Source organism: Canis lupus, chromosome 12, assembly GCF_011100685.1.
Source record: "Canis lupus familiaris isolate Mischka breed German Shepherd chromosome 12, alternate assembly UU_Cfam_GSD_1.0, whole genome shotgun sequence".
Lineage (NCBI taxonomy): Eukaryota > Metazoa > Chordata > Mammalia > Carnivora > Canidae > Canis > Canis lupus.
In genome coordinates this window covers 15156925-15184549 of record NC_049233.1, presented here as the reverse complement: position 1 = coordinate 15184549, position 27625 = coordinate 15156925, and the positions used below count along the sequence as shown (strand labels likewise).

The window sequence follows — 27625 nt, the reverse complement described above, 5'->3', positions numbered from 1 at the left end:
TTTATTTAATTTCAATTTTCCAACATATAGTATAACACCCAGTGCTCATCCAATTAATTGCCCTCCTTAGTGCCCATCATCCAGTTACCCCATCCTCCCACCCTTTTCCCCTTCTGCAACCTTTTGTTTCCCAGAGTTAGGAGTCTCTCAGTGTTTGTCTTCCTCTCGGATTTTTCTCCATTCAGTTCCTCTCCTTTCCCTTATGATCCTTTTCACTATTTCTTATATTCCACATATGAGTGAAACCATATGATGATTGTCCTTCTCCTATTGACCTATTTCACTCAGCATAATACTCTCCAGTTCCATCTATGTCAAAGCAAATGGTGGGAATTCATCCTTTCTGATGGCTGAGTAATACTCCGTTGTGTATATAAGACCACATCTGCTTTATCCATTCATCTGTCAAAGGACATCGTGGCTCCTTCCACAGTTTGGCTATTGCCACTCATGTAATTTTAAACATTCTAACGGCCACATAGTTTAAAAAGCAGAGACAAAGACGTAAAATTCATGCTAGTGATATATTTTATTTAACCCATTATCCAAAATATTATTGTTTCAACATGTAATCAATAACATTGTTAATGAGCTGTTTTGCATTCTTTGTTCTAAGTATTCAAAATCTGATACGTATTTTACATGTAGAGCACCTCTCAAGTTGGGTGCAATGTTTTCACTGGAAATACCTGACCTGTATTTTAGGTTTACTAAATCTATTCAGTCGGTATTTTAGAAAATCTAAAATAGAAAATCTAAAATACCGACTGAATAAGTAGAGCCATAACCACATGTTTCACTTATTCTGCTACCTCTCATTTGTCATGTGGGATGAAACTAATTCTCAACAGGTTCCCAGTTACTGCTCACTGAGTTGGTCTCTGTCCTGGATTGTTCTTCCTATGGAGAAATGATCATTGGTGAAACTGACCTCATGCTGAGATTGTGAGCCTCCTCCCCACAAAGAAAAACCCTAGCTGGAACCTGGGAGCTACATCTGTTCACCTCTTTGCTTGGTTTATGTGACAACAAACCATTTTTTTTACAGATCAACTGTGCTGAGTATGTTGAAATTTCATTGTTACTTTTTTTTCATGGAAACAATCAAGTTTCCTTAGGGAGAGCATTTTCTTTGCCCCCTGAAATTCCATGATTGCACATAGGGGGTCAGAGGATGCTGACAGGGTGAATGACTGGTGATCACATGCAAGCACCTAACGCTTGGCCCTTTCTGGCAATTCTTGTGGACAGCATGGATCACCAAGGCTTCAGACTAAATGGCAGGTCCTGAGGTACCTGTAGAAGGCATCTGGGTAATGGTCTATAAGTCAAATCATGAAATGACAGCACAAGGCCTCACAACTCCTACTCTGGTCCAGGGACAGTCCCCCGCAGGAAACATGCATGCCAGAGCACCGATGCTGTCCTTCTCACACTCTTCTCTCCTTGGTATGGCTGAGCCTGGCGGGGCCTTGCATCTTCTTATTCTTTTTCTTATTAGTGTTTCGATTCAAGGAAGGAAGAGACAGCTCCAGTTCCCTTTTCTTGGCATCCCAGTCTTCATCCTGCTGGTCTAGAGGGAGTCCCTTCTGCCTGGCAGTGCGCCGGTGCTCCTGGCACTCAGGCTCAGCCCTGGAGAAGGGGAAAGAAGGCCATGTTCAACACCCCAGCCAGGAGGGCCTGTCCTGGCTACAGCAATGACCCCTCTTCCTGCCCTCTGCACAGTCTGGCCACGTCAGCAGCCCAGGAAAGAAGGAAAGACGCCCAATCCAAGCAACTCCAACTATACCTTTAGGGATGCCTCAGACACTGAAGAAATGGCTGTGAGATGGAGAAGAATGGCATGCCCAGAGTGGGAAGTTCATAGAATCAAGGACGGGCACTTAAACTAGAGAAGGTGCTGCTGATTCTACAGTGCTCCCCTTAGTAGGGGGCGGCTTTCTTTCATTTCCTTTCCAGTTGTATTTTTTTCCTAATTTTAACACCACATCTGTTTGTCGTGTAAGATTTTAAGGTATGGAAACATACACAAAAGAAATAAAAAGTACCCATAACAATATGTATGGTATGTATATATGGATTTATGAAAAGAATAGCTAGGTGTTATATAGCCAGATGATAGAGAACAATAGAATAGATAATAGAGAAATAGGTGAATGAATCATCATATACACATGGACAAAGGGAAGCATATGAAAGTGCCATCTGAAGGAGCTTAAGTGCAAAGCGTTACAGAAAGCACAGTTCAATCAGAAGACAGCAAATCTGTTTGTTCCTAAATCCCCATCCCCCGCCACTAGCTAGAAGCAATTGCTCCATATTTAGACCACATAGTATTCCCTCCTCTGCCCTGCTCTTTTGACCTTTGCCACTTTCTATACCATATTAGTGCTATTTATGTAAACAAGTATCTCCTCTCTCAGGGAACTTAATGTCCAGCACCCTATCGGATACATCTTTAAATCCTTTTTAGTACCTAGTTCAAAGCCATGGGCATGGAAGGGTTCAAAAATATTTGTTGAATGAGAGATTTACTACTTAGAGCAGCTGGACCAAAAGTTGAGTTGTTTCACTAGGATCCTAGGATATTCAGATAATTGTCAAATACTGTTGAGGCTTCTACTGAAATTCTTTTGTATCCTCTCTTCATCATTCTAGCCCCAGAGCCCAACTGCTTGAACATGAGGCTTAAGAAATTTCTCAGTGACCTCTTTATTTACAGTCTAAGTGCCTCCAATATCCTAACTGCATATACCCACTGCCCCTTCTTCCACTACTGGGGAGACTTTACTAAAGCATCTGTTTCATTTTGTCAATCCCAGGATGGGTCCACACTCATCTGCTTGCCCAGCTCACAATGGTTACCCACCCACCCAGCCTTATTCTCCACTTCTCTTTAGCTGGCATGCTCTTTGTAGCCAGGCCACTCATCCCTCCACTATCCTTGCCCATCCTCACACTACACACAACCTGTGCACGTTTCCAACTTGATGCCTTCACTCCAAATCGAGAATCTTCCTCCCTCCTTCATGAGTCAGATCTAAGCTGTCTTTCAAGGTCCAGATTAATTTCTCCTTAATCAGGATTCTTTCTCTCTAAACCCTCTTAACTGTCAAAAGGGAAGTTCCTGTGGAAGATGATGATAACCAGAAATGACTTACACGTGATGTGGCTGACCTTTGTTGTTTTTGCCTGCTCAGCCCTGCCTGGTCACTTTTCCTGGTAATAGCACCCTCCCACTCTTTGGACAACCACTCCTCCTCCACTTCAGTTATGCTGGGGTCATGAAAGGCGCTTATCCACTCATTAGTCACTGGGGAGGGGCTGAGATTATGCAGAAAGAGTCAGCGGAGGACAGGATCCTGAAGAATTTCAGCATCTAAAAGGCACACAAGAAGAGGAGTTCAAGAAAATCATGAAAAGAAATGATCAGAGAGATAAAAGGAGAAATCAGAGAGAATAGCACTAGAGAAGAGAAAAAGTTATCCAAAGAGACACTCCAGAGGAGAAATCAGATATCAAATTAAGTGGAGGTAAGATAAGAATTGAGAAGAGACCATTGATTTAGCAACAAAGATCTCCCTGCATGAGCACTGATTCAGTAGTACAAAGTGGAGAAGTACAAAGGTAGGTGAGGAAGACACCCACATAGATCAACACTTATTTACATAGATTAACATTTAAGTAGCATAGAAATGCAGGTAGAGGAGTGCCTGGGCAGCATAGTCCATTGTGCTTCCAACTTAATTCTGGCTCAGGTTGTGATCTCAGGGTCGTGAGCCCCACATACAGCATGCTCAGAGAGGAGTCTGATTAAGACTCTCTTTCCCTCTCCCTCTATACCTCTCCCTCCACTCCTAAACAAAGAAATAAATCTTTGGGAAAGAAAGAAAGAAAGAAATGCAGGAAGAAGAAAGAAACAGCAGACAGGAGAAGGACCTCTAACTGCTTATGTGTTTGTTCAATAAGATCTATTTGAACTCTGTTCAAAGGTCAGAGAGGAATGACAGGAAGGAATAGAAAAAAAGCTAAAAATACAGACGAGAGAATAAAAGATGCAACAAAGAATACAGGACTGATGACCATGTAGGAGATATAAAGGTTTGGGTCAGTGTCTATATGGAAGGACAATAAGTCCCTCACAGAAGGATAGACAGGAAGGTAAGAAGGAATAGATGTATATAGGCATGCTCTTGGCTTCAAAATGCTCTATGCAGTACTTTCTGAGGGACAGGCTAAGATATGATGGGGACATGAGTTGTCAATGAAAGAGTGGGTCAGGGAGATAGCCAAACCGTTCTAAGAGCTCAGCTGAAGATAGAAATCCCAGAACTTTGGGTGGTACTCATGAACTTATCCATGGGCTTTTCTCTACCAGATCAAGCACAGGAGTGAAGACAGAAACTAATACAAGGGTGGTAATTCTAGGTTACATGGTACAGAAGGACAAAGGGCTGGAAATTTAAGAGTCATGGGAACAGAGCAGAAGAAGTGGTGTATCATGGTGTCCAGATGGCAGGCAGATGGAAGATCATGGAATCTTCAGAGCAGGTGATAGATTGGGAGGGAAAGAAGAAATTGAATGAGAAGTCTTGATGCACTCAAATACCTGTGTGGTGATCCAGGAACTGCAAAATGAAGAAAAATAATCTATGGTCGCATAGTGATACATTAAAGTTTTTAAGATTTCAGAGAACAAATGTTGCAGATGCTGAGATTCACAATGGATGGAGATCACTGAATGTAGGGGATGACACAGGATTGGAGAGAAGAGTTGTTGAATCAGGACTAAAGGTTTTGCTTCTTTTACCCCCCAAATAAACTTTATTATGATTCTGAATGTTTTTAATATGGAACACCATTGTGAAGAGAAGGTCTCTTGGTTTCTTCTACAGATATCTAATCTCATCATAAGCAACTCTTTTTACTAGTTTAACATCTGGAAGATAACTTCATTTGCAAGTTCTTAGAAGTATATTTAATTGTCATTGCCTCTTCCCACCAAGTACTGCTCTATAGATAGATTTGCTATGGATCTCATTTTGGTTTTCCAGCAATGCTGCCCTCATTCAATTACTTTACTGCCTCTTATATGAATTTGCTTATTAGCTCAACCAGATTATAAATTCCTAAATTTTATTTCCATCCTCCAAAGTTCTGTTAAGTATACAATTGATATTTAATTCTATTTGAATGCAGTAGGTGAAAGAAAAAATTAATAGGTGCTAGAGAAGTCCTGATCTTCAGTATGTGAGTAGAAGATTCACAGAGGAATAAAAGTTTTAAAAGGTAGAGGGTCCTTATAGCTGACAGCCTAATTCACCAGTTCCATTTTTAATATGAGAATCTGAGAATCAGCAAGGTGACCTAGCTGGCCCAAGATCACATAGCTAGTTTGAATACCTTTCAGGAATCTGAAGGGGCTCCACGAATCTAGTGCCATGACCCATTTTCAAACTTGGTGTCCCACCTCTCTTCTCTGACATAATTTTTGTATAATCTAAAACAATAATTATAATAATTATATATTATTAATTGTTATAAATATATATCATTACAATAATCATAATTTTGGTATAATATAAAAACAGTAGATTTCACATAACCTAAAGCAATATAGTTTCCACCTAAACTAGTCATTTCAGGGACAAGTGAATGAAAACAACCCAAAAAACCGTTGGCTGAATTTGCTTGTTTCATTTTCAGGGATCTGAGATCACTGAGTTGGCAAAGACCTTGACCACAGGCTCCTGTTTCTCTGCCACTTCTCTAACTGGAAATGAAGCTTACTTCTCCAAGAATGCCACACAGGCAGTCTGCCCATAGATCTGTGCGATCCTCTTTGGCGTGTCTCCAAAGAAGTCAGGGGCGTCGATGGCGGCATGCAATGCATGGAGAATTCTGAGCACATTCACATGGCCTGACTCAGCCGCAAAATGAGCTGGCGTCCAGCCCACATCCGTTACCAGGCAGGGCCTGGCTCCGTATTCTAAAAGGAGCTGCATCACCTCCATGTGCCCTAAGATAAAGGGAAGAAACAGGAGGAGGTTAAGATCAAAATGTCTCTGTCCCACTGAGGCTGGAGCTAGCCTAGATAGTATAAAAGAAAGGATGACATTTGCTTTGAGGCCCTTCCAGTTTGCTAGTATCACCACCCCCCCTTTTCCCTCTCTTAAGGGGGACTCAGTGCCCCACCCTTACCTCGTGAACTTTGCTCCCACTAGAGGCCTGAGATTTGCAAGTACTCCCTCGAGGGCACTCCCTTTCCCTGCCCATACCCGCAGGCCCTGCCTCGGAATCTTACTTTCCCTCCCAAGTGACCCTACATATGCCTATGTGGGCACTGGTAAGACTCACTCAGCTTTTGGCAGTCTCAGTGGTGATTCAAAAACAAATATTTTGCAACAACCTGGATGGACCTTTGTGGAGGCCGAGAAAAATTAAGGCCATTCCACCACAAGTTTAGCATTAGCACAAGTACAGCCATCTTAGGTCCCTGGGAATAAGACCTGAACTTTACAGGAAAAACTGCAGATTGTCCTAGGCAGGGAATCCCATACCGGAAAGACAATAAAGCTCAGAATGCCCTCGGCAGAGAATCCCGTATCAGATCTTAAGAAACTCCCCCACCCTTTCCCCCATATTGGAATGGAAAAAATTCCTCCACCCCTTCTGAAGATCCCCTAGACCAGCCATAAAAAACCCAGCTGTAACCCACTTCGGGGTCCAAGTCCCTGCTCTGCTGTATGGAGTATACTTGGACCCAAGCTAGAGCTTGTAAATAAACCCTCGTATTCTTGCATTGGTGTCGGCTCCTTGGTGGTTTCTTGGATTCGCAATCTTGGGCACAACACCTTGAGGGCATTACACTAAGTGAAGTAAATCAAATAGAGAAAGAGAAATATCATAGGATCTCACTTATATATGGAATCTAAAAAAACAAAAAGACACCAAGATCATAGGTATAGTGAATAAATTGGTGGTTACCTGAGGCAAGAGGTGAGGGGTTGGATAAATGGGTAAAGGTGATCAAAAGGTACAAACATCAGTTATAAAATAAATAAGTTCTGAGAATGTAATGTACAGCATGGTAACTATTTAGTAATACTGTTTTGCATATTTGATAGTCATTAAGAGAATAGATCTTAAAAGTTATCATAAAAAAACTTTTTTGTTACTCTATGTGGTGACAGATTTTAACTTCACTTACTGTAGTAGTCATTCCATAATATCTACAAAAATTTAATCATGATATTGTATACCTGAAACTGATATAATGTTGTATATCAATCATACCTCGATAAAAAATATTTTAAATCCCACTTACTTTATAGCTAGTACAGATTAAAAGGCTTTCAGATATCAGATCAGATAAATGTGGGCTCGTACCTGCCAATAAGTAACACTTGTTAACTGTGGAACCCCAGACAAGAAACAAAGATCTGAGGCTCAACTTCCTCATTTGTAAGTTAAAAATATTGTGGGGCATCCATTACCCCACAAATGGGATGGATTCTATTCAGGTATTGCCCACTCACCTTTGATTGCAGCCCAGTGAAGTGGGGTTCGGTCATTCCAGTCCACATCCTTGTAGTTTGGGTCACAGAGGCCTTTTTTCAAAATCTTTCTCACTAAATTGTAGTCCCCTGTAGCCACGGCTTGGTGGAGCTTTGTCATGTCTGACATTTTGGTCAATTCCATGACAAAAACAACTGTGGGAAAAACAAACAACTTGAGAAATTCTCTACAATTCTTTATTCCCAGTAAATGATTCCACAGGATTCTTTATCATTTACTTGCTTTCTTACTTCAAAAATTGGCATATGTAAAAAAAAAAAAAAAAAAAAATGGCATATGTGTGTTCTGCTAAGAGTGTATTTGGATTTCAGCCACTGTGGTTAGCACATGCCAGTCCTCTACCTAAGGCCTATTGATGGGTCCCCTCTGCCTACAAGAATATAGGCTATATAGGCTGAACTCATGGGTTAGCATTTCCTATTTGGCCTCAAAACACTTTATAGTACTAGTCCCTACTCCTTTCACAAAGTGCTAGTAGTGTGCTTCTGAATTAGTTGCATAATTCTGTGCCTTAACTTTTTTCTATCTATAGCACAGGTATAATTTGCCAGGGTTGTTGTGAGGATACAAGGATGATCCATGTGAAAAATTTACTGACTGGGGGCACTTGGGTGGCCCAGTTAAGCATCTGCCTTCGACTCAGATCATGATATTAGGGTCCTGTGATGGAAGCTTACATCAGGCTCTACCTGGCAGGGAGTCTTCTTCTCCCTCTACCCCCTCTCCTACTCATGCTCTCTCTCTCTTTCTCTCAAATAAATAAATAAATAAATAAATAAATAAATAAATAAATAAACAAAATCTTTTTAAAAATTTATAGACTGGATATAGAGCGGTACTCCATAGAAATCTAATACTATTGACACACCAATTCAGATGGACAGGATGTAAACATGCAAATAAAATGCTTAAAAGTTTTTTTTTTTATAACATTAAGACATACACCAATAATTCTCAAACCATAGTCTACAGATGCTTAGGAATCCTGACTCTTTTAGGGGATCTATGAGGTCAAAACGATTTTAATTATAATATTTAAATGTCATTGGCTTTGTTCACTGTGCTGACATTTTCCCTGATAGTTCAAAAGTAATGATACAGACAGCAGCTGGTACCTTAGCACAAAGCAAGGCAGTGCCAGTGACATCAAACTAGACTAGCAGGCATGCTATTCTTCACCAGCACACACATAGAGTCGAGAGAGAGAGAGAGAGAGAGAGAGAGAGCGAGCTAGTTTCAATGAGGAAACTAACGCAGTAAGAGTTATTTTTACAAATGTTGACCCGTGATTACATGACTTAATAAATGTGATTTTAAAATATTGTATAACATGGGGATCTTTGGGTGGCTCAATGGTTTAGCGCCTGCCTTTGGCCCGGGCGTGATCCTGGAGTCCCCAGATTGAGTCCCACATCAGGCTCCCTGCATGGAGCCTACTTCTCCCTCTGCCTGTGTCTCTGCCTCTATGTGTGTGTGTGTGTGTGTGTGTGTGTGTGTGTGTGTGTGTGGCTCATGAATAAATAAATAAAATCTTTAAAAAATAAAATAAAATATTGTATAACAAAATGTATTAACACTTGGAAAGTCTTCATAACTCTGTGAACAAAATGACAAGTGTGGGATCCCTGGGTGGCGCAGCGGTTTAGCGCCTGCCTTTGGCCCAGGGCGCGATCCTGGAGACCCGGGATCGAATCCCACATCAGGCTCCCGGTGCATGGAGCCTGCTTCTCCCTCTGCCTTTGTTTCTGGCTCTCTCTGTCTCTCAGTCTTTCATGAATAAATAAATAAATAAAATCGGGGTCCCTGGGTGGCGCAGCGGTTTGGCGCCTGCCTTTGGCCCAGGGCACGATCCTGGAGACCCGGGATCGAATCCCACGTCGGGCTCCCGGTGCATGGAGCCTGCTTCTCCCTCTGCCTGTGTCTCTGCCTCTCTCTCTCTCTCTGTGTGACTATCACAAATAAATAAAAATTAAAAATAAATAAATAAATAAAATCTTTAAAAAAAAATGACAAGTGTATGATGTTACAAAATCATGCATGGGTAAAAAGACCCATTCAAGATAGGCCAATAGATTTTAGTGAGACAGAGTATGAAAAGTATACTAAGATGGTTTCAGATTCCAACTCATTTGTAAAGCACTACCACCGGTCCAATTTTGATGTAGTATCAAAAAGAATACGATAGTCATCTGAAATGGCTATAAAATACTCTTCCCTTTTCCAGTTTTATATATGTATGGAATCAGATTTTCTTTCTATATTTCAACCAAAACAATAAATTGAATGCAGAAGGTCTAATAATCCAGCTGTCTTCAATTAATCCACATATTAAAGAGATTCGACTGAATAAATAAATAAATATGCTGTTCTCACTTTTTTGCTTTACAAAATATAATTATTTTTCATTAAAATATCATTCATGTTATTATATATTAGGCTTATTTGATTTTTGTAAATGACTTAATAAACATCTATTTTTTTCCTCAGTTTTAATTTCTAATAAGGTAAATATTGATGGCTATAATCCATATAAAGAAAAGCTCTCGGGATCCCTGGGTGGCGCAGCGATTTGGCGCCTGCCTTCGGCCCAGGGCGTGATCCTGGAGACCTGGGATCGAGTCCCACGTCGGGCTCCCGGTGCATGGAGCCTGCTTCTCCCTCTGCCTGTGTCTCTGCCTCTCTCTCTCTCTCTCTCTCTCACTGTGTGCCTATCATAAATAAGAAATAAAAAAAAAATAAAAAAATTAAAAAAAAAAGAAAAGCTCTCTTGGGTTCTCAGTAATTTCTAAGAATGTCAAGGAGTCCTGAGACCAACAACTTTGAGAATTACTGGTATAAACAGATAAGGAGCTGGGACAGAAGAACAGAATGAGGAGAGAGTCACTTAAAGTGAGGCCAGTGGGAATGTCTCTTTGATCCCAGCATTTAAGTTGAGACCTCAAGAAAAGTTTGAAGTCAGACATATATATTGTGGCCCAGCAGCAGCATCACCTAGGAACTTATTAGAAATGTGTATTACTGAGCCTCATATCAGACCCACTGATGTACACTGAAATATGAGGACAGTCTTAGAGTGGGAGAGAAGTTCATAACACAATAAATATGCAATGCCCTAATTGTTATGATGGCAGTGATTTTCTAGGGATAGAAGGAAAGGACCATTCCTAGGACTAGGAAGTGAAATGCACTTTTTTCTGAAAGTGACCTAAGCAAGTCGTCCCAAAGGGAAGAATAAGAGTCATCTTGGGCACTGGCAGTATGGATATGAGATCCAGCTCAGGCACAGAACATCTATGGGGGGAGGCACATTCTGCAAAGTGCAAGTGGTTCCAACTTTCATGTATAGACCAATGATCTACAAATGTTTCCTGTAAAGGTCAGGATACAAAATTTTTAGCTTCTGTATGTCAAGAGGCAAAAATCAAGACTATTATGCAACATGATATAACTATTATGTAACAAGAGAACAACTCCTGCCAAGGGCAGGCCATCTCAAGGGGAAAAAAGGGGTGGCAGTGTGCTTTGTGCCCACTGGCCCTCAGCTGGAGACGTTCTCAGGGTGAAGAGCAGTCAGCTCGAGGGGAGAGGGGTCTGGATGGTAGGACAGTCACCTTCCTTCTACCCCAGTGATGCCCAGATTCCAGCACCCCCTGCCTCTTCTTTCCAAGAGCCCAATCATGCCAAGTTGAAAGCTGGTGGGAGGCAAGGTTACTTGACTGAACTAATTCTACTTCCTCAGTACCCGCAAATTGCCAATGGCAATTTACTAATCTCTGGTGCATATAAAGTATCTGGGATGTTGTTAAAATGCAGATTCTAGTCTATGTCGAAGCCTGAGATCCTGCATTTGTAACATGTCCCCACAACAACTACTAGTTCATAGACAACATGGAATAGTGATGCCTCTCTGGAGATAAGGCAGAGGGGGAGACCTGAAGTAAGGGAGAAGCAATAAGGATGTAGCTATTGTTCTTCACTGAAGGACTATGGGAGAATTACTGGTGGGTTTTAAAAAATAGAGGCCTGGGCCTCAGCTTGAATTGCTTCAGAATCAGTAGATGTGTCCAACAAGAACATGCCTTTTTGCGTGAAGCGAGCACTCAGTATGTGCTCGGTAATGGAAGATGGCATAGGATGTGATTCATCTTTTTGGCTTGTTTGTTTTAGTAGAAAACTCTTACACTGGAGCATTGGATCAATGATAAAATAAAGTAGTAAACAGAAGTACTAGCAGATTTCTCATCTCCAGGTGTCACAAAAAGCCAAACCATTTTTAGAATCAGTGTCTAAAAATGTCTTTCACACAGTCTTTAGGTAGGTTTATGCTTAAATCAGCCCTATTTGTTTCACATTTGGGTTCACACCAAGAAAATTCCACAATTTTCTGCAGATAAGTGGTAATTCAAGTAGAAGTTTCCAATGAGCAGCTAAATTTGTTCGCAAAGAAATTGGTGAACTGATCCTAAAAACCCATATGGAAATGCCAGGGACTCAGAACAGGCAAAAGAATTTTGCAAAAGAACAAAGTAGGAGGAACTCATATATCCTGATTTCTAAACTTACTTCAAAGCTACAATAATCAGAAAGTGTGATAGGAATGAAATTCACTGTGTGGTCTAAAATGTGGTATAAAGATAGACACATAGAGAGAAATAGGATAGAATTGAGAGAAATAAATCCAGAAATAAATGTTTACATTTATGGTCAACTGGTTTTCAACAAAGGTGCCAGGAAAATTCATGAGGAATAAACAATCTTTCCAAATGGTACTGACACAATTAGCTACTCACATAGTCAAGAATGTTTCCCTCATACCATATACAAAACTTAAAATAGATTACAGACCTAGAGGTGCCTGGGTGGCTCAGGTGGTTGAGGATCTGACTCTTGGCTTCAACTCAGGTGGTGATCTCAAGGTCGAGCCCTGTGTTGGACTCTTCACTCAGAGCAGAGTCTGTTGTCCCTCTCCCTCTGCTCCTTCCCTTCCCTGTGCTCGTGTGTGTTCTTCCTCTTTCTCTCTCTCTCATAGATAGATAGATAATAGATAGATGATAAATAGATAGATAGAATCTTTAAAAAATGGATTACAGACCTAAATATAAGACCTCAAACTCAAATTCTTAGAAGAAAACATGGGAGTAAATCTTCATCACATTGAGTTAGGCAATGACCCATAGTAAGACAACAAAAGCACAAGCAACAAAAGAAAAAAAAAATAAACTGGACTTCACTAAGATTAAAAACTTTTTTTTCCTATAAGCAATACCTTTGAAAAAGTATAAAAGCAACTGCAGAATGGGAGAAAATATTTTCAAATTATATATCTGATAAAGAGACTTATATCCAGAATATATACAGAACTCTTCAAATACAACAATAAAACATTAACTTGCTCAAATAAAAATGGTCAAGGAATATAAACAGAAGTTTCTCCAAAATAATATGCACATGAAAGCATGCTTAAAATAATAAACACATGAAAAGATACTCAACATCATTAGTCATGAAGGAAATGCAAATCAAAACCACAACCACACGGAGACACCACTCACACCCTTTAAGATGACTGTAATCAAATAGACAAAATGAATGTTGATGAGGATGTAGACAAATTGAAACCCTCATGCATGTGGTAGGAATATAAAATGGTGCAGCCACTTTGGTAGTTCTTCAAAAAGTTAAACATGGAGTTAAATGACTTGTAACTCCACACTTAGGTATATACAAAAAAAAAAATGAAAATATATGTCCACACAAAACTTGTACACAAGTGTTTACAAGCAGCATGATTCTAAGAGCCAAAAAAGTGGAAACAACCTAAATGTCCTTTAGCAGACACACTCAGGAATAAAATGTAGGAGATCATACAATATAATATTATTTGACACTAAGAAAGGAATAAAATACTGACACATGCTGCAACTTAGATGAACCTTGAAAACACACTAAATGAAAGAAGCCAGGCACAAGAGACCACATATTGTATGATTTCATTTTTGTGAAATGTCCAGAATAGGCAACTACAGAGACAGATTACTGGTTGCCTAAAACTGGGATGGGGTGAGGGTAGGAAGTGACTACTAGTGAGTATAGGATCTCTTTTGGGGGTGATGAAATGTTCTAAAATTAAACAGTGGAGAAGGATGTTTTCACAACATCTTTAAATATATTAAAAGACACTGAACTATGTACTATAAGTTAATGAATTTTATGGTATGTAGATTATATTTCAATAAAGCTGTTTACAAAATAAACGATACTATTAATTAGAGGCTTTCTTTAAAAAATTATTTGTAGAATACATCCAATTCACTAGCCTCCGACTGACTACTGAAATTTAGCAAATTTTCCTTCGCACAAATCTTTGTAAATTTGATTAAGTACACCTGAATTTCTATCTTTCTGATAGAGGTGTCTAAATGTAAAAAAGTAGTCAGTAGATAGATAAGTTCTAATAAATATGAATGATTTATAAGAGTTGCAGTAAACATCTGAAGGCAGGAGTAATATAAAAATACTTACTATCTTGTTTGAAATCTGAGGCGCTCAGCGCTGGCTGGTGTGTTAGGGGCCAGAGCTTTGTTGTGTTTCCACCATGGAAACTGGCCCCTCCTTCCTTATTAAAACCTGCCAATCAACGTCAGCTTCGTGGGTGGTCCTCGCTGGCGGAGTGGGGACCGCATCTCTGCCTCCACCCAAGCCAGCCAGCTTTCCAGTCGGCTTCTGGGATCCTTGACAGCTTTTCATCAAATAACATTTGATCAAAATGCATGAAAATTGAAAAAAAAAAAAAAAAGGCCAGCCCGCAGGGGCGCAATGAAGATGAGTGACTTAGTGGTGGAAACAATGGATGCCCCTCACTTTCAGAACCAGCTGTGAGATCTTGGGCAAGGCCCTTCAGTTGGCTAAAACTCTTATTTCTCACCAATAAGATGAAGTTTTAACATTTTTCTCACAAGGCAATAAAAGATGAGTGGCTGAAATAATTTATAAAGCACTTGGAACAGGATAGAGGCAGAGAGGGAGGGATGGAGAAAATCGTCAGGTCATTTCTCCTTGCCTCCTCCTTGTGATTCCTTACTCTACCATCTGCTATCTTTATGAAGTGTTGGTCTAAAAGGCCTACTTCCTACCTCCCTCTTGCCTCTCTCCCTCCCTCTCTCCTTCCCTTCCTTCTTCTCTTCCTCCTTCTCCTTCTTCTCTCTCTCTCTCTCTTTCCTCTTCTCCTTCTCTCCTCTCTCTCTTGTTCTTTTTTCTTTCTCCTGCCATTTCTCTGGGACCTTTCTTCCCGCATGTATTTATTGAATGACTTATATCTCCCAGACATTGTGCTGGGCCCTGTGGAGAACAAGACACTCGTGCTCCTTTCTTTTTTGAGGAGAGTCCAAAGTAAAAGATGACAATATTGAAAAGCATTTACCATGCAAATTCAGTTTCCTATTAGCAGATTCTACTTCTTGTGGTGAACAATGAATTAGTATTTTTGTGAGACCAGGGTTTATCTTGGTCTTATTTTTAAAAGTCTCTGTGTGCTATTTGTGTCAAAATTTTAATTTTTTTTAGAATGTGACTGATTGAATAACTTCTTTCTGGGGTTAATGTCAAAAACCTACTCTTGCCCATATTGCGATAGGTCACAGCGGCCCCTGGGCAATATCTGTGGGCCAGCCATTGATCTTTGCTCACACTGGCTCAAATACTGGGATGAACACTTCTGACTAAGGTGACTTTGGTGGAGTATTTTGTCCGTAGAAACCATTTTTAAGTCAGGAAGAGACTCTAGAAATCGTGATTCAAAAATTTATTTTAGAGAGGAGAATGTTGAAACCCGTTGACATCATGTTATTTAAGTCATACTGCTACTGTGTTTTAATGCATCTTTTACCATCTCTCCCACCCTAAGTTCAGAATATATAATGGACAGTGACCACAAGTTCAAGGGTGGGCTGGACCACTTTGCCATGCCCTTGCATATTTACTGTTTATGTTGACACTTGCTCAGGATGCCATGATTTGATTTTCTTCCACTTCCCTGCAACTCTAAAGAAGATGATAATAACAAACCCATATAGACTTTGTGCACAAACCAATATTTGTGGAGGAGTCAATGCAGTGAGGTGAACAGAATGGTGATCTGGCGCCTGGGAGTGACAGGAGGGAATGAGATATTTGTTAAATGCCTTTGTGCATCAGACATTGTTCTACGTGTTTTATGGATATTACTTATCAATCTTAGTATCAAGTTCAAAATATAGTTTGCACACAACAGCACTGAGGCTCAGAGGACTTAAGCATACTCAGGCCAGATCTGTCTACTTCCGGTTGAACATTGATGTGAGAGCTGGTCAGACTCAGCACCTGATGGTGTTACTGTTGGAGCCCAGATGTCAGGGAGGTTCCCTGGTTCCTTTATCTGAGACTGTGAAAATGAGCGTCAGGTTCTGTTTGTGGCTTCCAAATCATTTGTTCCCTTCTGTGTATGTCCATCCTATCCTGTAGGAGCTTTCATGGAGCCTCCTAGTCAAGGAGGGGGACTTTGGTACCTGTCGGCCCTTCAGCCTAGCATCTCTAGTCTAGACATTTCATTTCATCTTTCCTACCATTTCCTATGGACTCATTGCCTTAAGGAAGTCCTTTGGGCGATAAATTCACAACCAATTTTCCCTGAGCATCTGATCAGACGTGAAAATGACCATATTTCTCTTTAAGGAGGTATTAATCTAGTTGAAGAAATAAGATATTATACAAATAAAATGTAATTGAAACTATATTAGATCCTCTAAGAGAAGCACTGGAGCACTTCAAAACTTAGCATTTGAAAACCCTTAAAGGATGCTGGAAATCTTCTATTGTCCCATCAGATACTATCCACTATTTGCCATCCTGAGAGGTTGACCTGTATGGATGGTATCCACGGTCTCTTGTGTCCTTTGGCTTCCAGTTGGGCCTGGCCAATTTCCAGGAGGAGATTAAAGCATGGATGGGAAAGTGGGGTTGGAATAGGTAATCCATTGGCTTCCTTCCTGCCTGGTTGCCATGGTTTGCTGCGAAGGTCTCTGCTCCTGTCAGGTGGCCCTCTTCATATCATTACCCTTACCAGGTCCTAGTCATTGGCTCCTCCTCTTGCTCCTACAGGCCCATGGATGGCAAGGGCTCCCTAGTGTTGTTTGCCCAGAGGCACTGCACTATGCCTTGTGTGGTTTCCGGAATCCTACTCTCCCCTTGATAAACAGTCCCTTTATCAAACACTCATCAAGTCATCCAGTTTGAGGATACCACATGCTTACTGCCAGCATCTGGACCAATACAGTAGAAATTCTACAAGCAAAGGGGGTGCCCCAGCATGGAGTCCAGAATGGCTGTGTGTAAAGTGAGTTGAACATAGGAAGACCTACAGGAAAAGGAGGCCAGATCCTGGAGAGCCACAATTGCCATGGCAGGATATCTGGATTTTATTTCTCCCTGCGTACAATGGGTAATATTGAGAGTTTCTGAGTGGGGAAGTAAAATAATTAAAAGTCCATCATTTTTAGAGAAGTAATTTTGCCACAAGAAGGTGTAATGTATTCTGAGAAAGACTTAGAAGGCAATAAAAAAAGCATACACTGTGATAAAGACAGGTACAAGGATTTAAATGCAAGGATAGTCACTGAAGTGCTATTTCAAAAATTAAAAATTGTAAATAACCCAAGTTTCTAGTAAATAACTCAAATTTCCACTAATAAGGGGAAATATTATGTAGTCTCTTAAACTGATACTATCAATATGTATCTTTTGGTTTGCTGAAATATTAGTATTGCATTGCTAAATTAAAATAGAATCTCACAAAATGACCAATAATTTGGCATATGTGTGTACTTGTTTATGCAGAGAAAAGGTGAAAAGGATATACACCAAATTGACATAAAAACCGTTTTTTCCTAAAATAAACACATATGACTTGTGTAAACAAAAGAGACATTTTGTAATTGTCAAGGGTAGAGCTTTTGAGGACTTTGATTAGCGTAGGGAATGGGAAAGAGGGCATTGCTAACGCTCTGTCCATAGGCTCAAATAACTTTGCAACTGGATGAGAAAGGAAGGGGTCTCTGAATCACAGGGCCACTAAGAGATAACTGGGAGTCTCAGACCTGGTACAATGCTTCCTACATCTTGACCAAGGTTAGTAAGGATGTTATCAATGACTTGGGAAAGAAAAAAATGTCCTGGAGACTAGTTCGGCAAGCCAGATCATAGAGTCCAGTGACTGAACCCATACAAAAAAGTCACTTGGGACATCCACAGTTTCAGAGTAGCGGAGAGTCAGTAAGGAGTAGAAATGCAGTAGACTTTACATAGATTGAATCTACAAAGGGTATTTAAGACACTGCCAAAGAAGAAGGAAGGCTTAGCCTGGCATTGGATAATTAATTTTGGAACTGGCTAAAATATGGAATAAGAGATTCTTTATCTTCTTACATTTTAGAAATTTAGAGATGTGACCATCTGGGATCTGTCGTCCTCTGGAAGTTCTTCACCTCTGAAGTCTTGTGCTTCAAATTCCATCCTCCGACCATGACATTCCACCCTTCCACTTCCATCATTCTGCCTCAGTGTAAGTTCTTCCAACCCACTCAGGTCACTAGTGATTTTCAGTTCTTCCTGGTTCTTCATGCTATGTATGTATGTGTGTATTTATATATATGAATGTGTATGTGTATTTTTATATATTTATTTATATGACTATATATGATTTTTCCCATAAACATATACATGTGTATATATAGATATATATATATCAAGTGTTCTCTCTCTATATATATATATATCAAATTATACCAAATATTGTTCTAAGCAACTTACATGCATAATCCCTTTCAGTTCTTGCTGCATCCCTGTGATATAAATACTATTATGATTTCTATTGTACAGATTAGGAAACTGAGGAATTAAAAGCCTATGTAACTTGCCAAAGGCCTTTTGAGCTAGTAAAGATAGAACTGGATTCAAGCCCAGGTCTGTCTGACTCAGCCCTTTTAATTATGGCACAATGTCTGGAAAATTGTCAGGGAGGTATGTACCAAATGTTCAATAATTACTTCATCAGGTTGTGGTTGGGGGACCCCCCCCCACTTTCTATGTTATTATAGGCATATTGTTATTTTGTTTTGTTTAGATTTCTAACAACAGGAATGTATTACATCATAACTAGAAAACAAAAATCTTTCAAATTACCATCAGTTCCCTTATTTTCTCTGTCTTTGGCAATCTGCTCTCCAATTTTCCAAGAGCAGATAAGCCTCCTCTCTGGCTTTGTTCCTGGAATAGCAACATCACCAGGGGAAGCACATGACCAGACACACTAACTCTTCAAGCAAGGAGTGAATTCCTGGCGGCCATGGGGCTCCGAAAGCTTCAAACATCCTTAGGCAGAGCCTATTACCAGCCCCCAGATTGTCACTCTGCTCATGCTCTCTCTCACCCAAGCTACAGCCATATCTTTTTCCTTTTCTTCATCAAATATCTTAAAAGTGGTCTAAGCTCCCTGTCATCGTATCTGCATTTCTACTCCTTACTGACTCTCCACTCTCAGCCCTCTATTATGATGCAATTAGTTGTAGGGGTCACCAGGCCTTCCTAATCGCTAAGGCTCAGGACTCCTCCTTCATTCTTCATTTATTCTATTTAAGCAACCATGTTGGTCATACTGACCTTTTAAAACCCCTTTCCTCTCTTGACTTCCTCAGAGCTTCTCTCTCCTCTTCTCTGTCCTTACTTTGACTAGCCTCTCTCACTGTCATTCACCAGCTTCTCTTCCTCCTGCTGTCCGTGGTTGTGATGTTCTTTAGAATCCTGCCTCCTACCTGCAAACCCTCAATGGCTAATCCCACGCGTTCTCAGCATTTTCACTTCCGAATAAACAACTTCTGCCCAGGTCTGAGACTGAGCTTGGGATGGTTCTACCCAGATGCGAAAGCTCACCTTAAGGGAAAAGAGGCTCATTTTGTAGCATTTGCTGATTTCTGTGGCATGAGACCCTCCCTTTGGTTGATTTCAAGCTATCAGAGTGATGTCACTGAATACAGAGCTGGAAAGAAATGTGCATAGACAGCTGTGGGCAGGAATAAGTCAACTCCACCCACCACTTGTTTTGCCTGGTGTCCAAGGGCAAAGGCTCTCAAACATTTTTTTGACTTAGGGTAGAAAATACATTCTATGTCAGTTACCTACATATGTATACAATGGAAATACGGTTTCTGTGAAACAACACTTAACCTTATCACATGTGATATATTTTAAAATCTGCCATGTTCCATTTCATGGAACTATTTTTTAAAATAGTTGTCTTGGGGTGCCTGGGTGGCTCAGGAGTTTAATCATCCAACTCTGAGCTCAGCTCAGGTCTTGATCTCAGCGTTGTGAGTTCAAGCCCATAGGGTCTACTTATCAATAAAAAAATTTGTCTCAACTCACCAAGTACATTTAACAGGCCATTGACGGTTCATAACTCCCAATTTGAAAACATCGGCCTTAGATCTTTCAAACTTAGTGTATACAGAATTGTGCTTCTTATCTCACTTTTACAACCTATTCCTTTTCCTGGTTTTCCTTTCTCAGTTAATGGCTCCATTACCTACCTGGTTTCCCCAGCTAGAGGTCTCAGGGCCATTTTGAATTCACCCCCCTGCTTTAGTCTTCACCCCTTGCTAATATCTCTTAAGTAGATCTTCCTAATGTCAGTTCCCACTGTCATTATCCTAATTTATATCAAACTTATATCATCACCTTTCACCCCACAGCCTCCTAATTCATCATCTCAACATGTTTTTTTTTTCTTAGTACAAAATTGTCTTCCAAAAATCAGTAATGCTACCGCTCTGCTTACATTCAAATAGTGATGGTTCCCCATTGCCCCAAGATATTTTTCATTCATTTAGAAAACATTTTCAGGGGAGACTACTATATGCTAGGTTCCATATTGGATGCAAGGGAATAAAAATGACACAGTCCCTGTTCTTAAAGGGCTCATAGTCTAATCCCCTATTGTGTTTCTTGGAAGACTCTTTTAGTAGTGCCAACTTACCTTGTCATCCTTACTTTCTGTGCCATCCTATTTTTTTAAAAGATTTGTTTGTTTATTTACTTATTTATTTATTTATTTATTTATTTATGAGAGAGAGAGAGAACATAAACAGGGGGAGCAGCAGAGGTAGAGGGAGAAGCAGACTCCCTGCTGAGCAGGGAGCCTGACTCCAGGTTCGATTCCAGGATCCTGGGATCATGACCTGAACTGAAGGCAGACACTTAACCGCTTAACCGATTGAGCTACCCAGAGGCCCCTGTGCCATCCAATCTATACCCCTGAGGCTTACTGCAGTGGGGAACTTGACGTTCCCAAGGAATATCATTCACTTTTAGGGCCTTGTGCCTTTTCTTATGTAGTTCCATGTTCTGTTCCAGCATTCTATATACTCTTGCTCTCTTTCTTCCAGATAACCTCCTACTCATCCACAGAAGCCACTGTCTTGGTGAAGCCTTCCTTTTCACAAATTTCTATTCTGAAAAAGTTTTAAATAATCAGTATAATCATGCACATACTTCAAATAGTTAAATTGTTCTGAAGTACTAAAACAGAAAGACGAGACCCTCACACCCATCCCATCCCAAATCCAGTCCAATTCCCCAAACATAATCATTCTTTTTAAAAAAATTTTTTATTTACTTTCAATTTGCCAACATACAGTATAACATCCAGTGCTCATCCCATCAAGTGCCCTTCTTAGTGTCCATCACCCAATTACACCATCCCCCCACCCACCTCCCTTCTGCAACCCTTTGTTTGTTTCTCAGAGTTAGGAGTCTCTCACGGTTTGTCCTCTCTCTAATTTTTCCCCACTCAGTTTCCCTCCTTTCCCTTAAGATCCCTTTCACTATTTCTTATATTCCACATATGAGTGAAACCTTATGATGATTGTCCTTTTCCAATTGACCTATTTCACTCAGCATAATACCCTCCAGTTCCAACCACATTGAATAAAATCCTAGGTATTCATCTCTTCTGATGGCTAAGTAATATTCCATTGTATATAATAGACCACATCTTCTTTATCCATTCATCTGTTGAAGGACATCGTGGCTCCTTCCACAGTTTGGCTATTATGGACATTGCTGCTATGAACATTGGGGTGCAGGTGTCCTGGCATTTCACTACATCAGTATCCAAAGATAATCACTCTTAGTGTTTCTTGTTGGATTTCTGGTGATCTCTATGTGTTTCCAAAATAATATGCTACTATGATTTCTTGGTATATCATCTTAGGCACTGTCTATCTAATTTCTACCAGGAGAATGAGCACTTAGCTCACAAAATGCACTGGCCCTATCTTTCCTCTTCCCTGAACCACCGATAGAATTACATCTGTATACTCAGGCCTTCAGCTGCTCTCTCTCCTCTGCAGAATTACTATGCATCCAGACATTTACTTCCATCCTATCAACTATAGACAGTATCTCTCAACTCTAAACTTTCTAAAATGAGACCCTTAGTAACCCAACTTTCTCTCTACCCTGCTCCCTACTTCTACCTCCTTCTATCTACCTACCTTTACTTTTACATTTAAAAAATTAATCATGTTTCCATTCTCTTGTATAATCATAGTTAACTCTACTTTGGCTTGTATATGATTCTAAAAGATGAAAATCAATAAGCAATGTAATGTCTCCTCTAATAGATCATGTGAATATTATTCCTTATAGTCTAGTAGAGCATTCTGATTATACGTCTCTGGGCCATTCAGAGAAATATATTTTTGGATTTCTGGTTTAAATGTAGTCTCTGATGGGGAAAATTATCAAGGCAGGAAACCACAAATGTTGGAGAGGATGTGGAGAAAGGGGAACCCTCTTGCACTGTTGGTGGGAATGTGAACTGGTGCAGCCACTCTGGAAAACTGTGTGGAGGTTCCTCAAAGAGTTAAAAATAGATCTGCCCTACGACCAGGCAATTGCACTGCTGGGATTTACCCCAAAGATACAGATGCAATGAAACGCCAGGACACCTGCACCCCGATGTTTATAGCAGCAATGGCCACGATAGCCAAACTGTGGAAGGAGCCTCGGTGTCCATCAAAAGATGAGTGGATAAAGAAGATGTGGTTTATGTATACAATGGAATATTCCTCAGCCATTAGAAATGACAAATACCCACCATTTGCTTCGACGTGGATGGAACTGAAGGGTATTATGCTGAGTGAAGTAAGTCAATCAGAGAAGGACAAACATTGTACGGTCTCATTCATTTGGGGAATATAAAGGATAGTGAAAGGGAATAAAGGGGAAAGGAGAAAAGATAAGTGGGAAATATCAGAAAGGGAGGCAGAACATGAGAGACTCCTAACTCTGGGAAACGAACTAGGGGTGGTGGAAGGGGAGGAGGGCGGGGGGTGGGGGTGAATGGGTGACGGGCACTGAGAATGGGTGGGGGCACTTGATGGGATGAGCACTGGGTGTTATTCTGTATGTTGGCAAATTGAACACCAATAAAAAATAAATTTATAAAATAATAAAGAGAGAACAGCTGGGAAAAAAAAAATAAAAATAAATGTAGTCTCTGTGTTTAGGTGCCACCCAGTAGTTCAGACTCAATCTATTGTAAGCTGTGTCACACCAGCAGTATGCCTTTCCTGGACATTTCTCCCCTGCAAGCTCCTGCTTTTAATTTTTTTAAATTTTAAATTGAATTAATTTTTTTCCTTTGCATTCATCACCACCTGAGAGCCCCAAGGGTTTTCAAGTTCCCAGTCATACTTTCAGTTCTATTGAATCCCATTATTTTCATCGAGATGGTTGGTTTCCAGGCTAGGCCTACCTGTCATCCGGGGTTCCCTTACTCTGCTCATTTGTGTTGGAGCCTCTTTTCCTTGAATCCTGTACAGTAAGGACAGTTTTGTCTTCTACCCTTTCCAAGAATAATTAATCACTCAGTTCTCCGAATTTTCACCATCCAATACCTACTTAACAGGACAGCACTCTGTGTTGTGATTTCTTCTCTTTTTTTAAAGGTTTTATTTATTTATTCACAAGAGACACAAAGAGAGAGAGAGGCAGAGACATAGGCAGAGGGAGGAGAAGCAGGCTCCATTCAGGGAGCCCGATGTGGGACTCTATCCTGATCCCAGGACTCCAGGATCATGCCCTGAGCCCAAGGCAGATGCTCAACCACTGAGCCACCCAGGCGTCCCTGTGTTGTGGTTTCCTAAGCTTGCAGAGCATAGTCTGAAATTGTAACTAACATATAGTTGGCCCTTAATAAATACTATTTAACAATACTATTAAGCACATTATTACTATTTAGTCCAATATCTTGATTGAGGGAAGAATCATCAGTTTTGCTTATATTAAAGATATATATAAGCAATGCTACGTTGATGGGAAATAGGAAGAAATAAGAAATAGCTCAACAAAGCTCAATAACTCAAATAGCTCAATCAACTTATAAAAACAAGTAGCCAGGGGATCCCTGGGTGGCTCAGTGGTTGAGCACCTGCCTTCGGCCCAGGATGTGATCCTGGAGTTCCTGGATCGAGTCCCACATCAGGCTCCTTGCATGGAGCCTGCTTCTCCCTCTGCCTGTGTCCCTGCCCCACCCCCCTCTCTGTGTCTCTCATGAATAAATAAAATATTTAAAAAAAAAAAACCAAGTAGACAGTTTGTTTTCCTTTACTACATAAAATTAAAATAAAATCCATATCAGACCTACCTTTTAACCTGTACGTCTGTTAAAACTTGCCATTCTTTTGGAATGTGAGTCCCATCCTTTACTAATTTCACTGCACTAGGGTTGCCAGATAAAATAAAGGATGCACAGTCAAATTTGAATTTCAGTATATGAAGAACTTTTAGGATGAGTATGTTCCAAATGTTGCATGGAACATACTTACACATACTTATACATATAAAGCTTTTTAGCTTTCTGTTGTTAATCTGAAATTCTATTATAACTGGGCATCCTGTATTTTTATTTGCTAAATCTGGCAACCCTACAGTGGGTATTTTCTTAGGACACTAACCTGCTGATGCCAGTCACTATCATCCCATAAGGGAATCTGGTCTGATTATGGTGGGGAAAGCACAGAGCTGGCATTGAAAAAAACAAATAAAATAGATCATACCTGCCTTCCAGACCTGCTTTCAAACAAAGCTTACCACCTTTATAGGTGTGATGCTGAATCTCCAGCTTCTTTGTCTGGTCTTAAGATCAAAAGGAGGAGGTTGTCAGAGATCTCTTAAGTAGGGCAAAATGTACCCTTTTACATTAATAACCTGGTGCAATTTGTTTCACAGGAGCTTAGCCCAGGACCTACAGGAAAATGTCATTAAGCGGATACAGTTTTATATAAATGTTCATCTATTGTTAGGTTTAAATTAGTCACTGCTTCTTTAAAGACACCTATGTTAGTATGGCATGGCATCAACGTTTCCCAGGTGCCAACTCTGTCCCAGCATTTCACAAGCATCTCATTCTTCCAAGGGGCCTCTCTGACTGATGTATTTTGATTAGCTCCATTTTACTGATGAGGAAACTGAAGCAGAACGGATTTAAAAAAAAAAAAAAAGAACTGGCTCAAAGTCATACCACTAAGTATGCGAAGTGAGCTACAAACCATGCCTTCTTCCCACAGAGTCCTCAGAATAAAAATAAAATAAATTTCATCTACGGTTCCATCAACTCACCAAAACTTACAAATAAATCACTATTTAAAAACTACAAAACTTGGGCAGCCCGGGTGGCTCAGCGGTTTAGCGCCGCCTTTGGCCCAGGGCATGATCCTGGGAACCCTGGATCGAGTCCCACGTCGGGCTCCCTGCACGGAGCCTGGTTCTCGCTCTGCCTGTGTCTCTCTCTCTCTCATGAATAAATAAAATCTTTAAAAAATACAAAACTTTAATAAGGCTGCCTATGAATTTCAACTCTATTTCAAACTGTTTCCCCAGAGTCTGTAAACGAAGCTTTAAACGGATACGTTTCCAATAGGAAGTAGATGGAGGAGAAAGCCTTTGGGAAAACGAACAGGGAATTTCAGTTAAACCCCAAATAACTGAGTTGTGAGGTGGCCCCTTCTCACAGCATTTCCCGTCCTCTCCGCGCAGAACCGAAACTGGGGGCGGCCGGCGGGCCTCGGAGCCGAGCGCGTCTGACCAGCGCCCGGGCTACGCCGTTGAGGCGTGGACGGACCCGGCGATTCGCAGGGCGGATGAAAGCGAGAAACTGGCAGCGGGCAGGATGAACGAGGTCGGCCTGCTGCGCAGCGGGGCAGGGGCAGGGGCAGCGGCAGGGAGCGGACCTGGCCAGACCCAGCCTGAGCACGGCACCCCCCGGGCACGCGCGGGTCCGCCCCCCACCCGGGGCGTGCTCAGTCCACCGGGGGCCGCGGGTGGCGGGACCCCGGGCCTTGGGCAGCCGAGGGCGCTGGGTGCGCCTGGGCGCGCCGGCCTCCCAAGGGGGAGGCGGGTGGCCGCACGCTCCTCCCCGTCCCTCCCCCGGGTCCCTCCTCCCGCAGCGCCGGGGAGGGCCCAGCGGGCGCGCAGCCCACCCACCCCGCGCCCCGGGGACTGCGGCCGGCAGAGGTCCGCGGCGCCGGCGGCGACCAGCAGTCGGGCTCCTCGGGCTCCGCGCGCTCCGGCCGGGGGACCCTGGTTCCGGCGAGCGGCTCAGCGCGGCGCCCGGGTGAGGAGCGAGCGCGGGACGCGGCGGGAGGCCGATGGGTGCGGGCGCGCTGGGCGCGGGGGAGGGCGATCCCCGAGCGGCCGCGGCCACCGGCTCGGGGAGCCTGGGGGGGCTGCGGGGAGCCTGGGGGGAGCCTGCGGGGGAGCCTGGGGGGGCCTGGGGGGAGCCTGGGGGGCTGCGGGAAGCCTGGGGGAGCCTGCGGGGGAGCCTGGGGGGAGCCTGGGGGGGCTGCGGGGGAGCCTGGGGGGAGTCTGCGGTGCGGGGCCCGACCAGGAGCTGCGGGGAGCCTGGGGGAGCCTGGGGGAGCCTGCGGGGAGCCTGGGGGAGCCTGGGGAGAGCCTGGGGGGAGTCTGCGGTGCGGGGCCCGACCAGGAGCTGCGGGGAGCCTGGGGGAGCCTGGGGAGAGCCTGGGGGGAGTCTGCGGTGCGGGGCCCGACCAGGAGCTGCGGGGAGCCTGGGGGAGCCTGGGGAGAGCCTGGGGGGAGTCTGCGGTGCGGGGCCCGACCAGGAGCTGCGGGGAGCCTGGGGGAGCCTGGGGAGAGCCTGGGGGGAGTCTGCGGTGCGGGGCCCGACCAGGAGCTGCGGGGAGCCTGCGGGGGAGCCCGGAGGGAGCCTGAGGTGGAGCCTGAGGGGCCCGACCTGGAGCTGCGGGGAGCCTGCGGGGGAGCCTGGGGGACCCTGCGGGGTCCGACCCAGAGCAGCGCCTGCCGGGGCCGGGGGGGGGGGGCCGGCTCGCTGTCCCTGCCCACTCGCGACAGCGCTGGGACCTCGGCGGGGAGGGTGACAGGATTCGAACCCAGTTCTCTCGGGCGTTTGCCCCGCAGGCGGCAACCCTTACCTACGAATTCAGCGCAGAGAGGGAATCAGGCCGGGGGCACGGGGAACGCGGGGAGACTTCTTATCCCAAGCCTCCGCGGGCACCAGGCAGAGGAACACCTCTCCTTGCGGAGTAGCCCGAGCCCAGTCCCGAGCCCGAGCCGCGGTCGGTCGTCCCCGGGATGGAGCGAAACCAAGCTTGCCCCGGCCCTGCTCGCTCACCCGCACCTCCCAGAGCTCTCCCGCCGCCGGTCCGATGGGATCACAACCCCAAGTACAGGGGAAGCTTGCTTACAAAAAAAGTCAGAGAAAAACTGGCTGCAGAGATCTTTGCCTTCCCCATCACACTCGGGAGCTCCTCGTAGAACTTTCTAGCTTGCAGAAAGGTCAGGCTGGCAATCAGGTCTGTGGTTCTTGCGGTTGCTGCAGAGGTGATGAGGAAGGAGGGACAGGTGTGTGGGGCTCGCCGATTTTTGAAGGACACATGAGCTCAGGTTTAGGAGACATTTGCAGTAACAAATCAGT

General features: G+C 42.7%; 2 protein-coding genes across 4 annotated transcripts in view; one reads left to right on the top strand and one right to left on the bottom strand.

Moving 5' to 3' along the window:
* Positions 1 to 334: 334 nt before the first annotated feature.
* ANKRD66 (ankyrin repeat domain 66) lies at positions 335 to 27552 on the bottom strand. 3 transcript variants are annotated; one of them, XM_038554257.1, is made up of 4 exons: positions 27123 to 27552; positions 7539 to 7712; positions 5791 to 6019; positions 335 to 1632 (listed from the first exon to the last, which is right to left on the bottom strand). In XM_038554257.1, the coding sequence occupies exons 2-4, from the start codon at positions 7699 to 7701 to the stop codon at positions 1431 to 1433; spliced, it is 594 nt and encodes a 197-aa protein (XP_038410185.1). In that variant the 5' UTR covers positions 7702 to 7712; positions 27123 to 27552; the 3' UTR covers positions 335 to 1430. The 3 variants fall into 3 exon arrangements, with proteins under 3 accessions (XP_038410185.1, XP_038410187.1, XP_038410184.1); XM_038554259.1 differs by having other exon boundaries at positions 27396 to 27552; XM_038554256.1 differs by lacking the exon at positions 27123 to 27552 and adding an exon at positions 14101 to 14762.
* Positions 26228 to 27625, top strand: part of PLA2G7 (phospholipase A2 group VII) — a 41314-nt gene continuing 39916 nt past the window's right edge. Inside the window, exon 1 of the mRNA NM_001003198.1 lies at positions 26228 to 26284. The gene's annotated coding sequence lies outside the window, so the exon portion shown is untranslated. The remainder of the gene's footprint in view (positions 26285 to 27625) is intronic.

What these genes read in the sequence shown, in the direction of transcription:
- ANKRD66 (XM_038554257.1), bottom strand. Translation starts at nt 7,701, where the DNA reads ATGGAATTGACCAAAATGTCAGACATGACAAAGCTCCACCAAGCCGTG. An exon ending in TCACTGGGCTGCAATCAAAG is followed by an intron (nt 6,020 to 7,538) that starts GTGAGTGGGCAA and finishes CCTTTATCTTAG; the next exon opens with GGCACATGGAGGTGATGCAG. An exon ending in TGTGTGGCATTCTTGGAGAA is followed by an intron (nt 1,633 to 5,790) that starts GTAAGCTTCATT and finishes CCCCTTCTCCAG; the next exon opens with GGCTGAGCCTGAGTGCCAGG.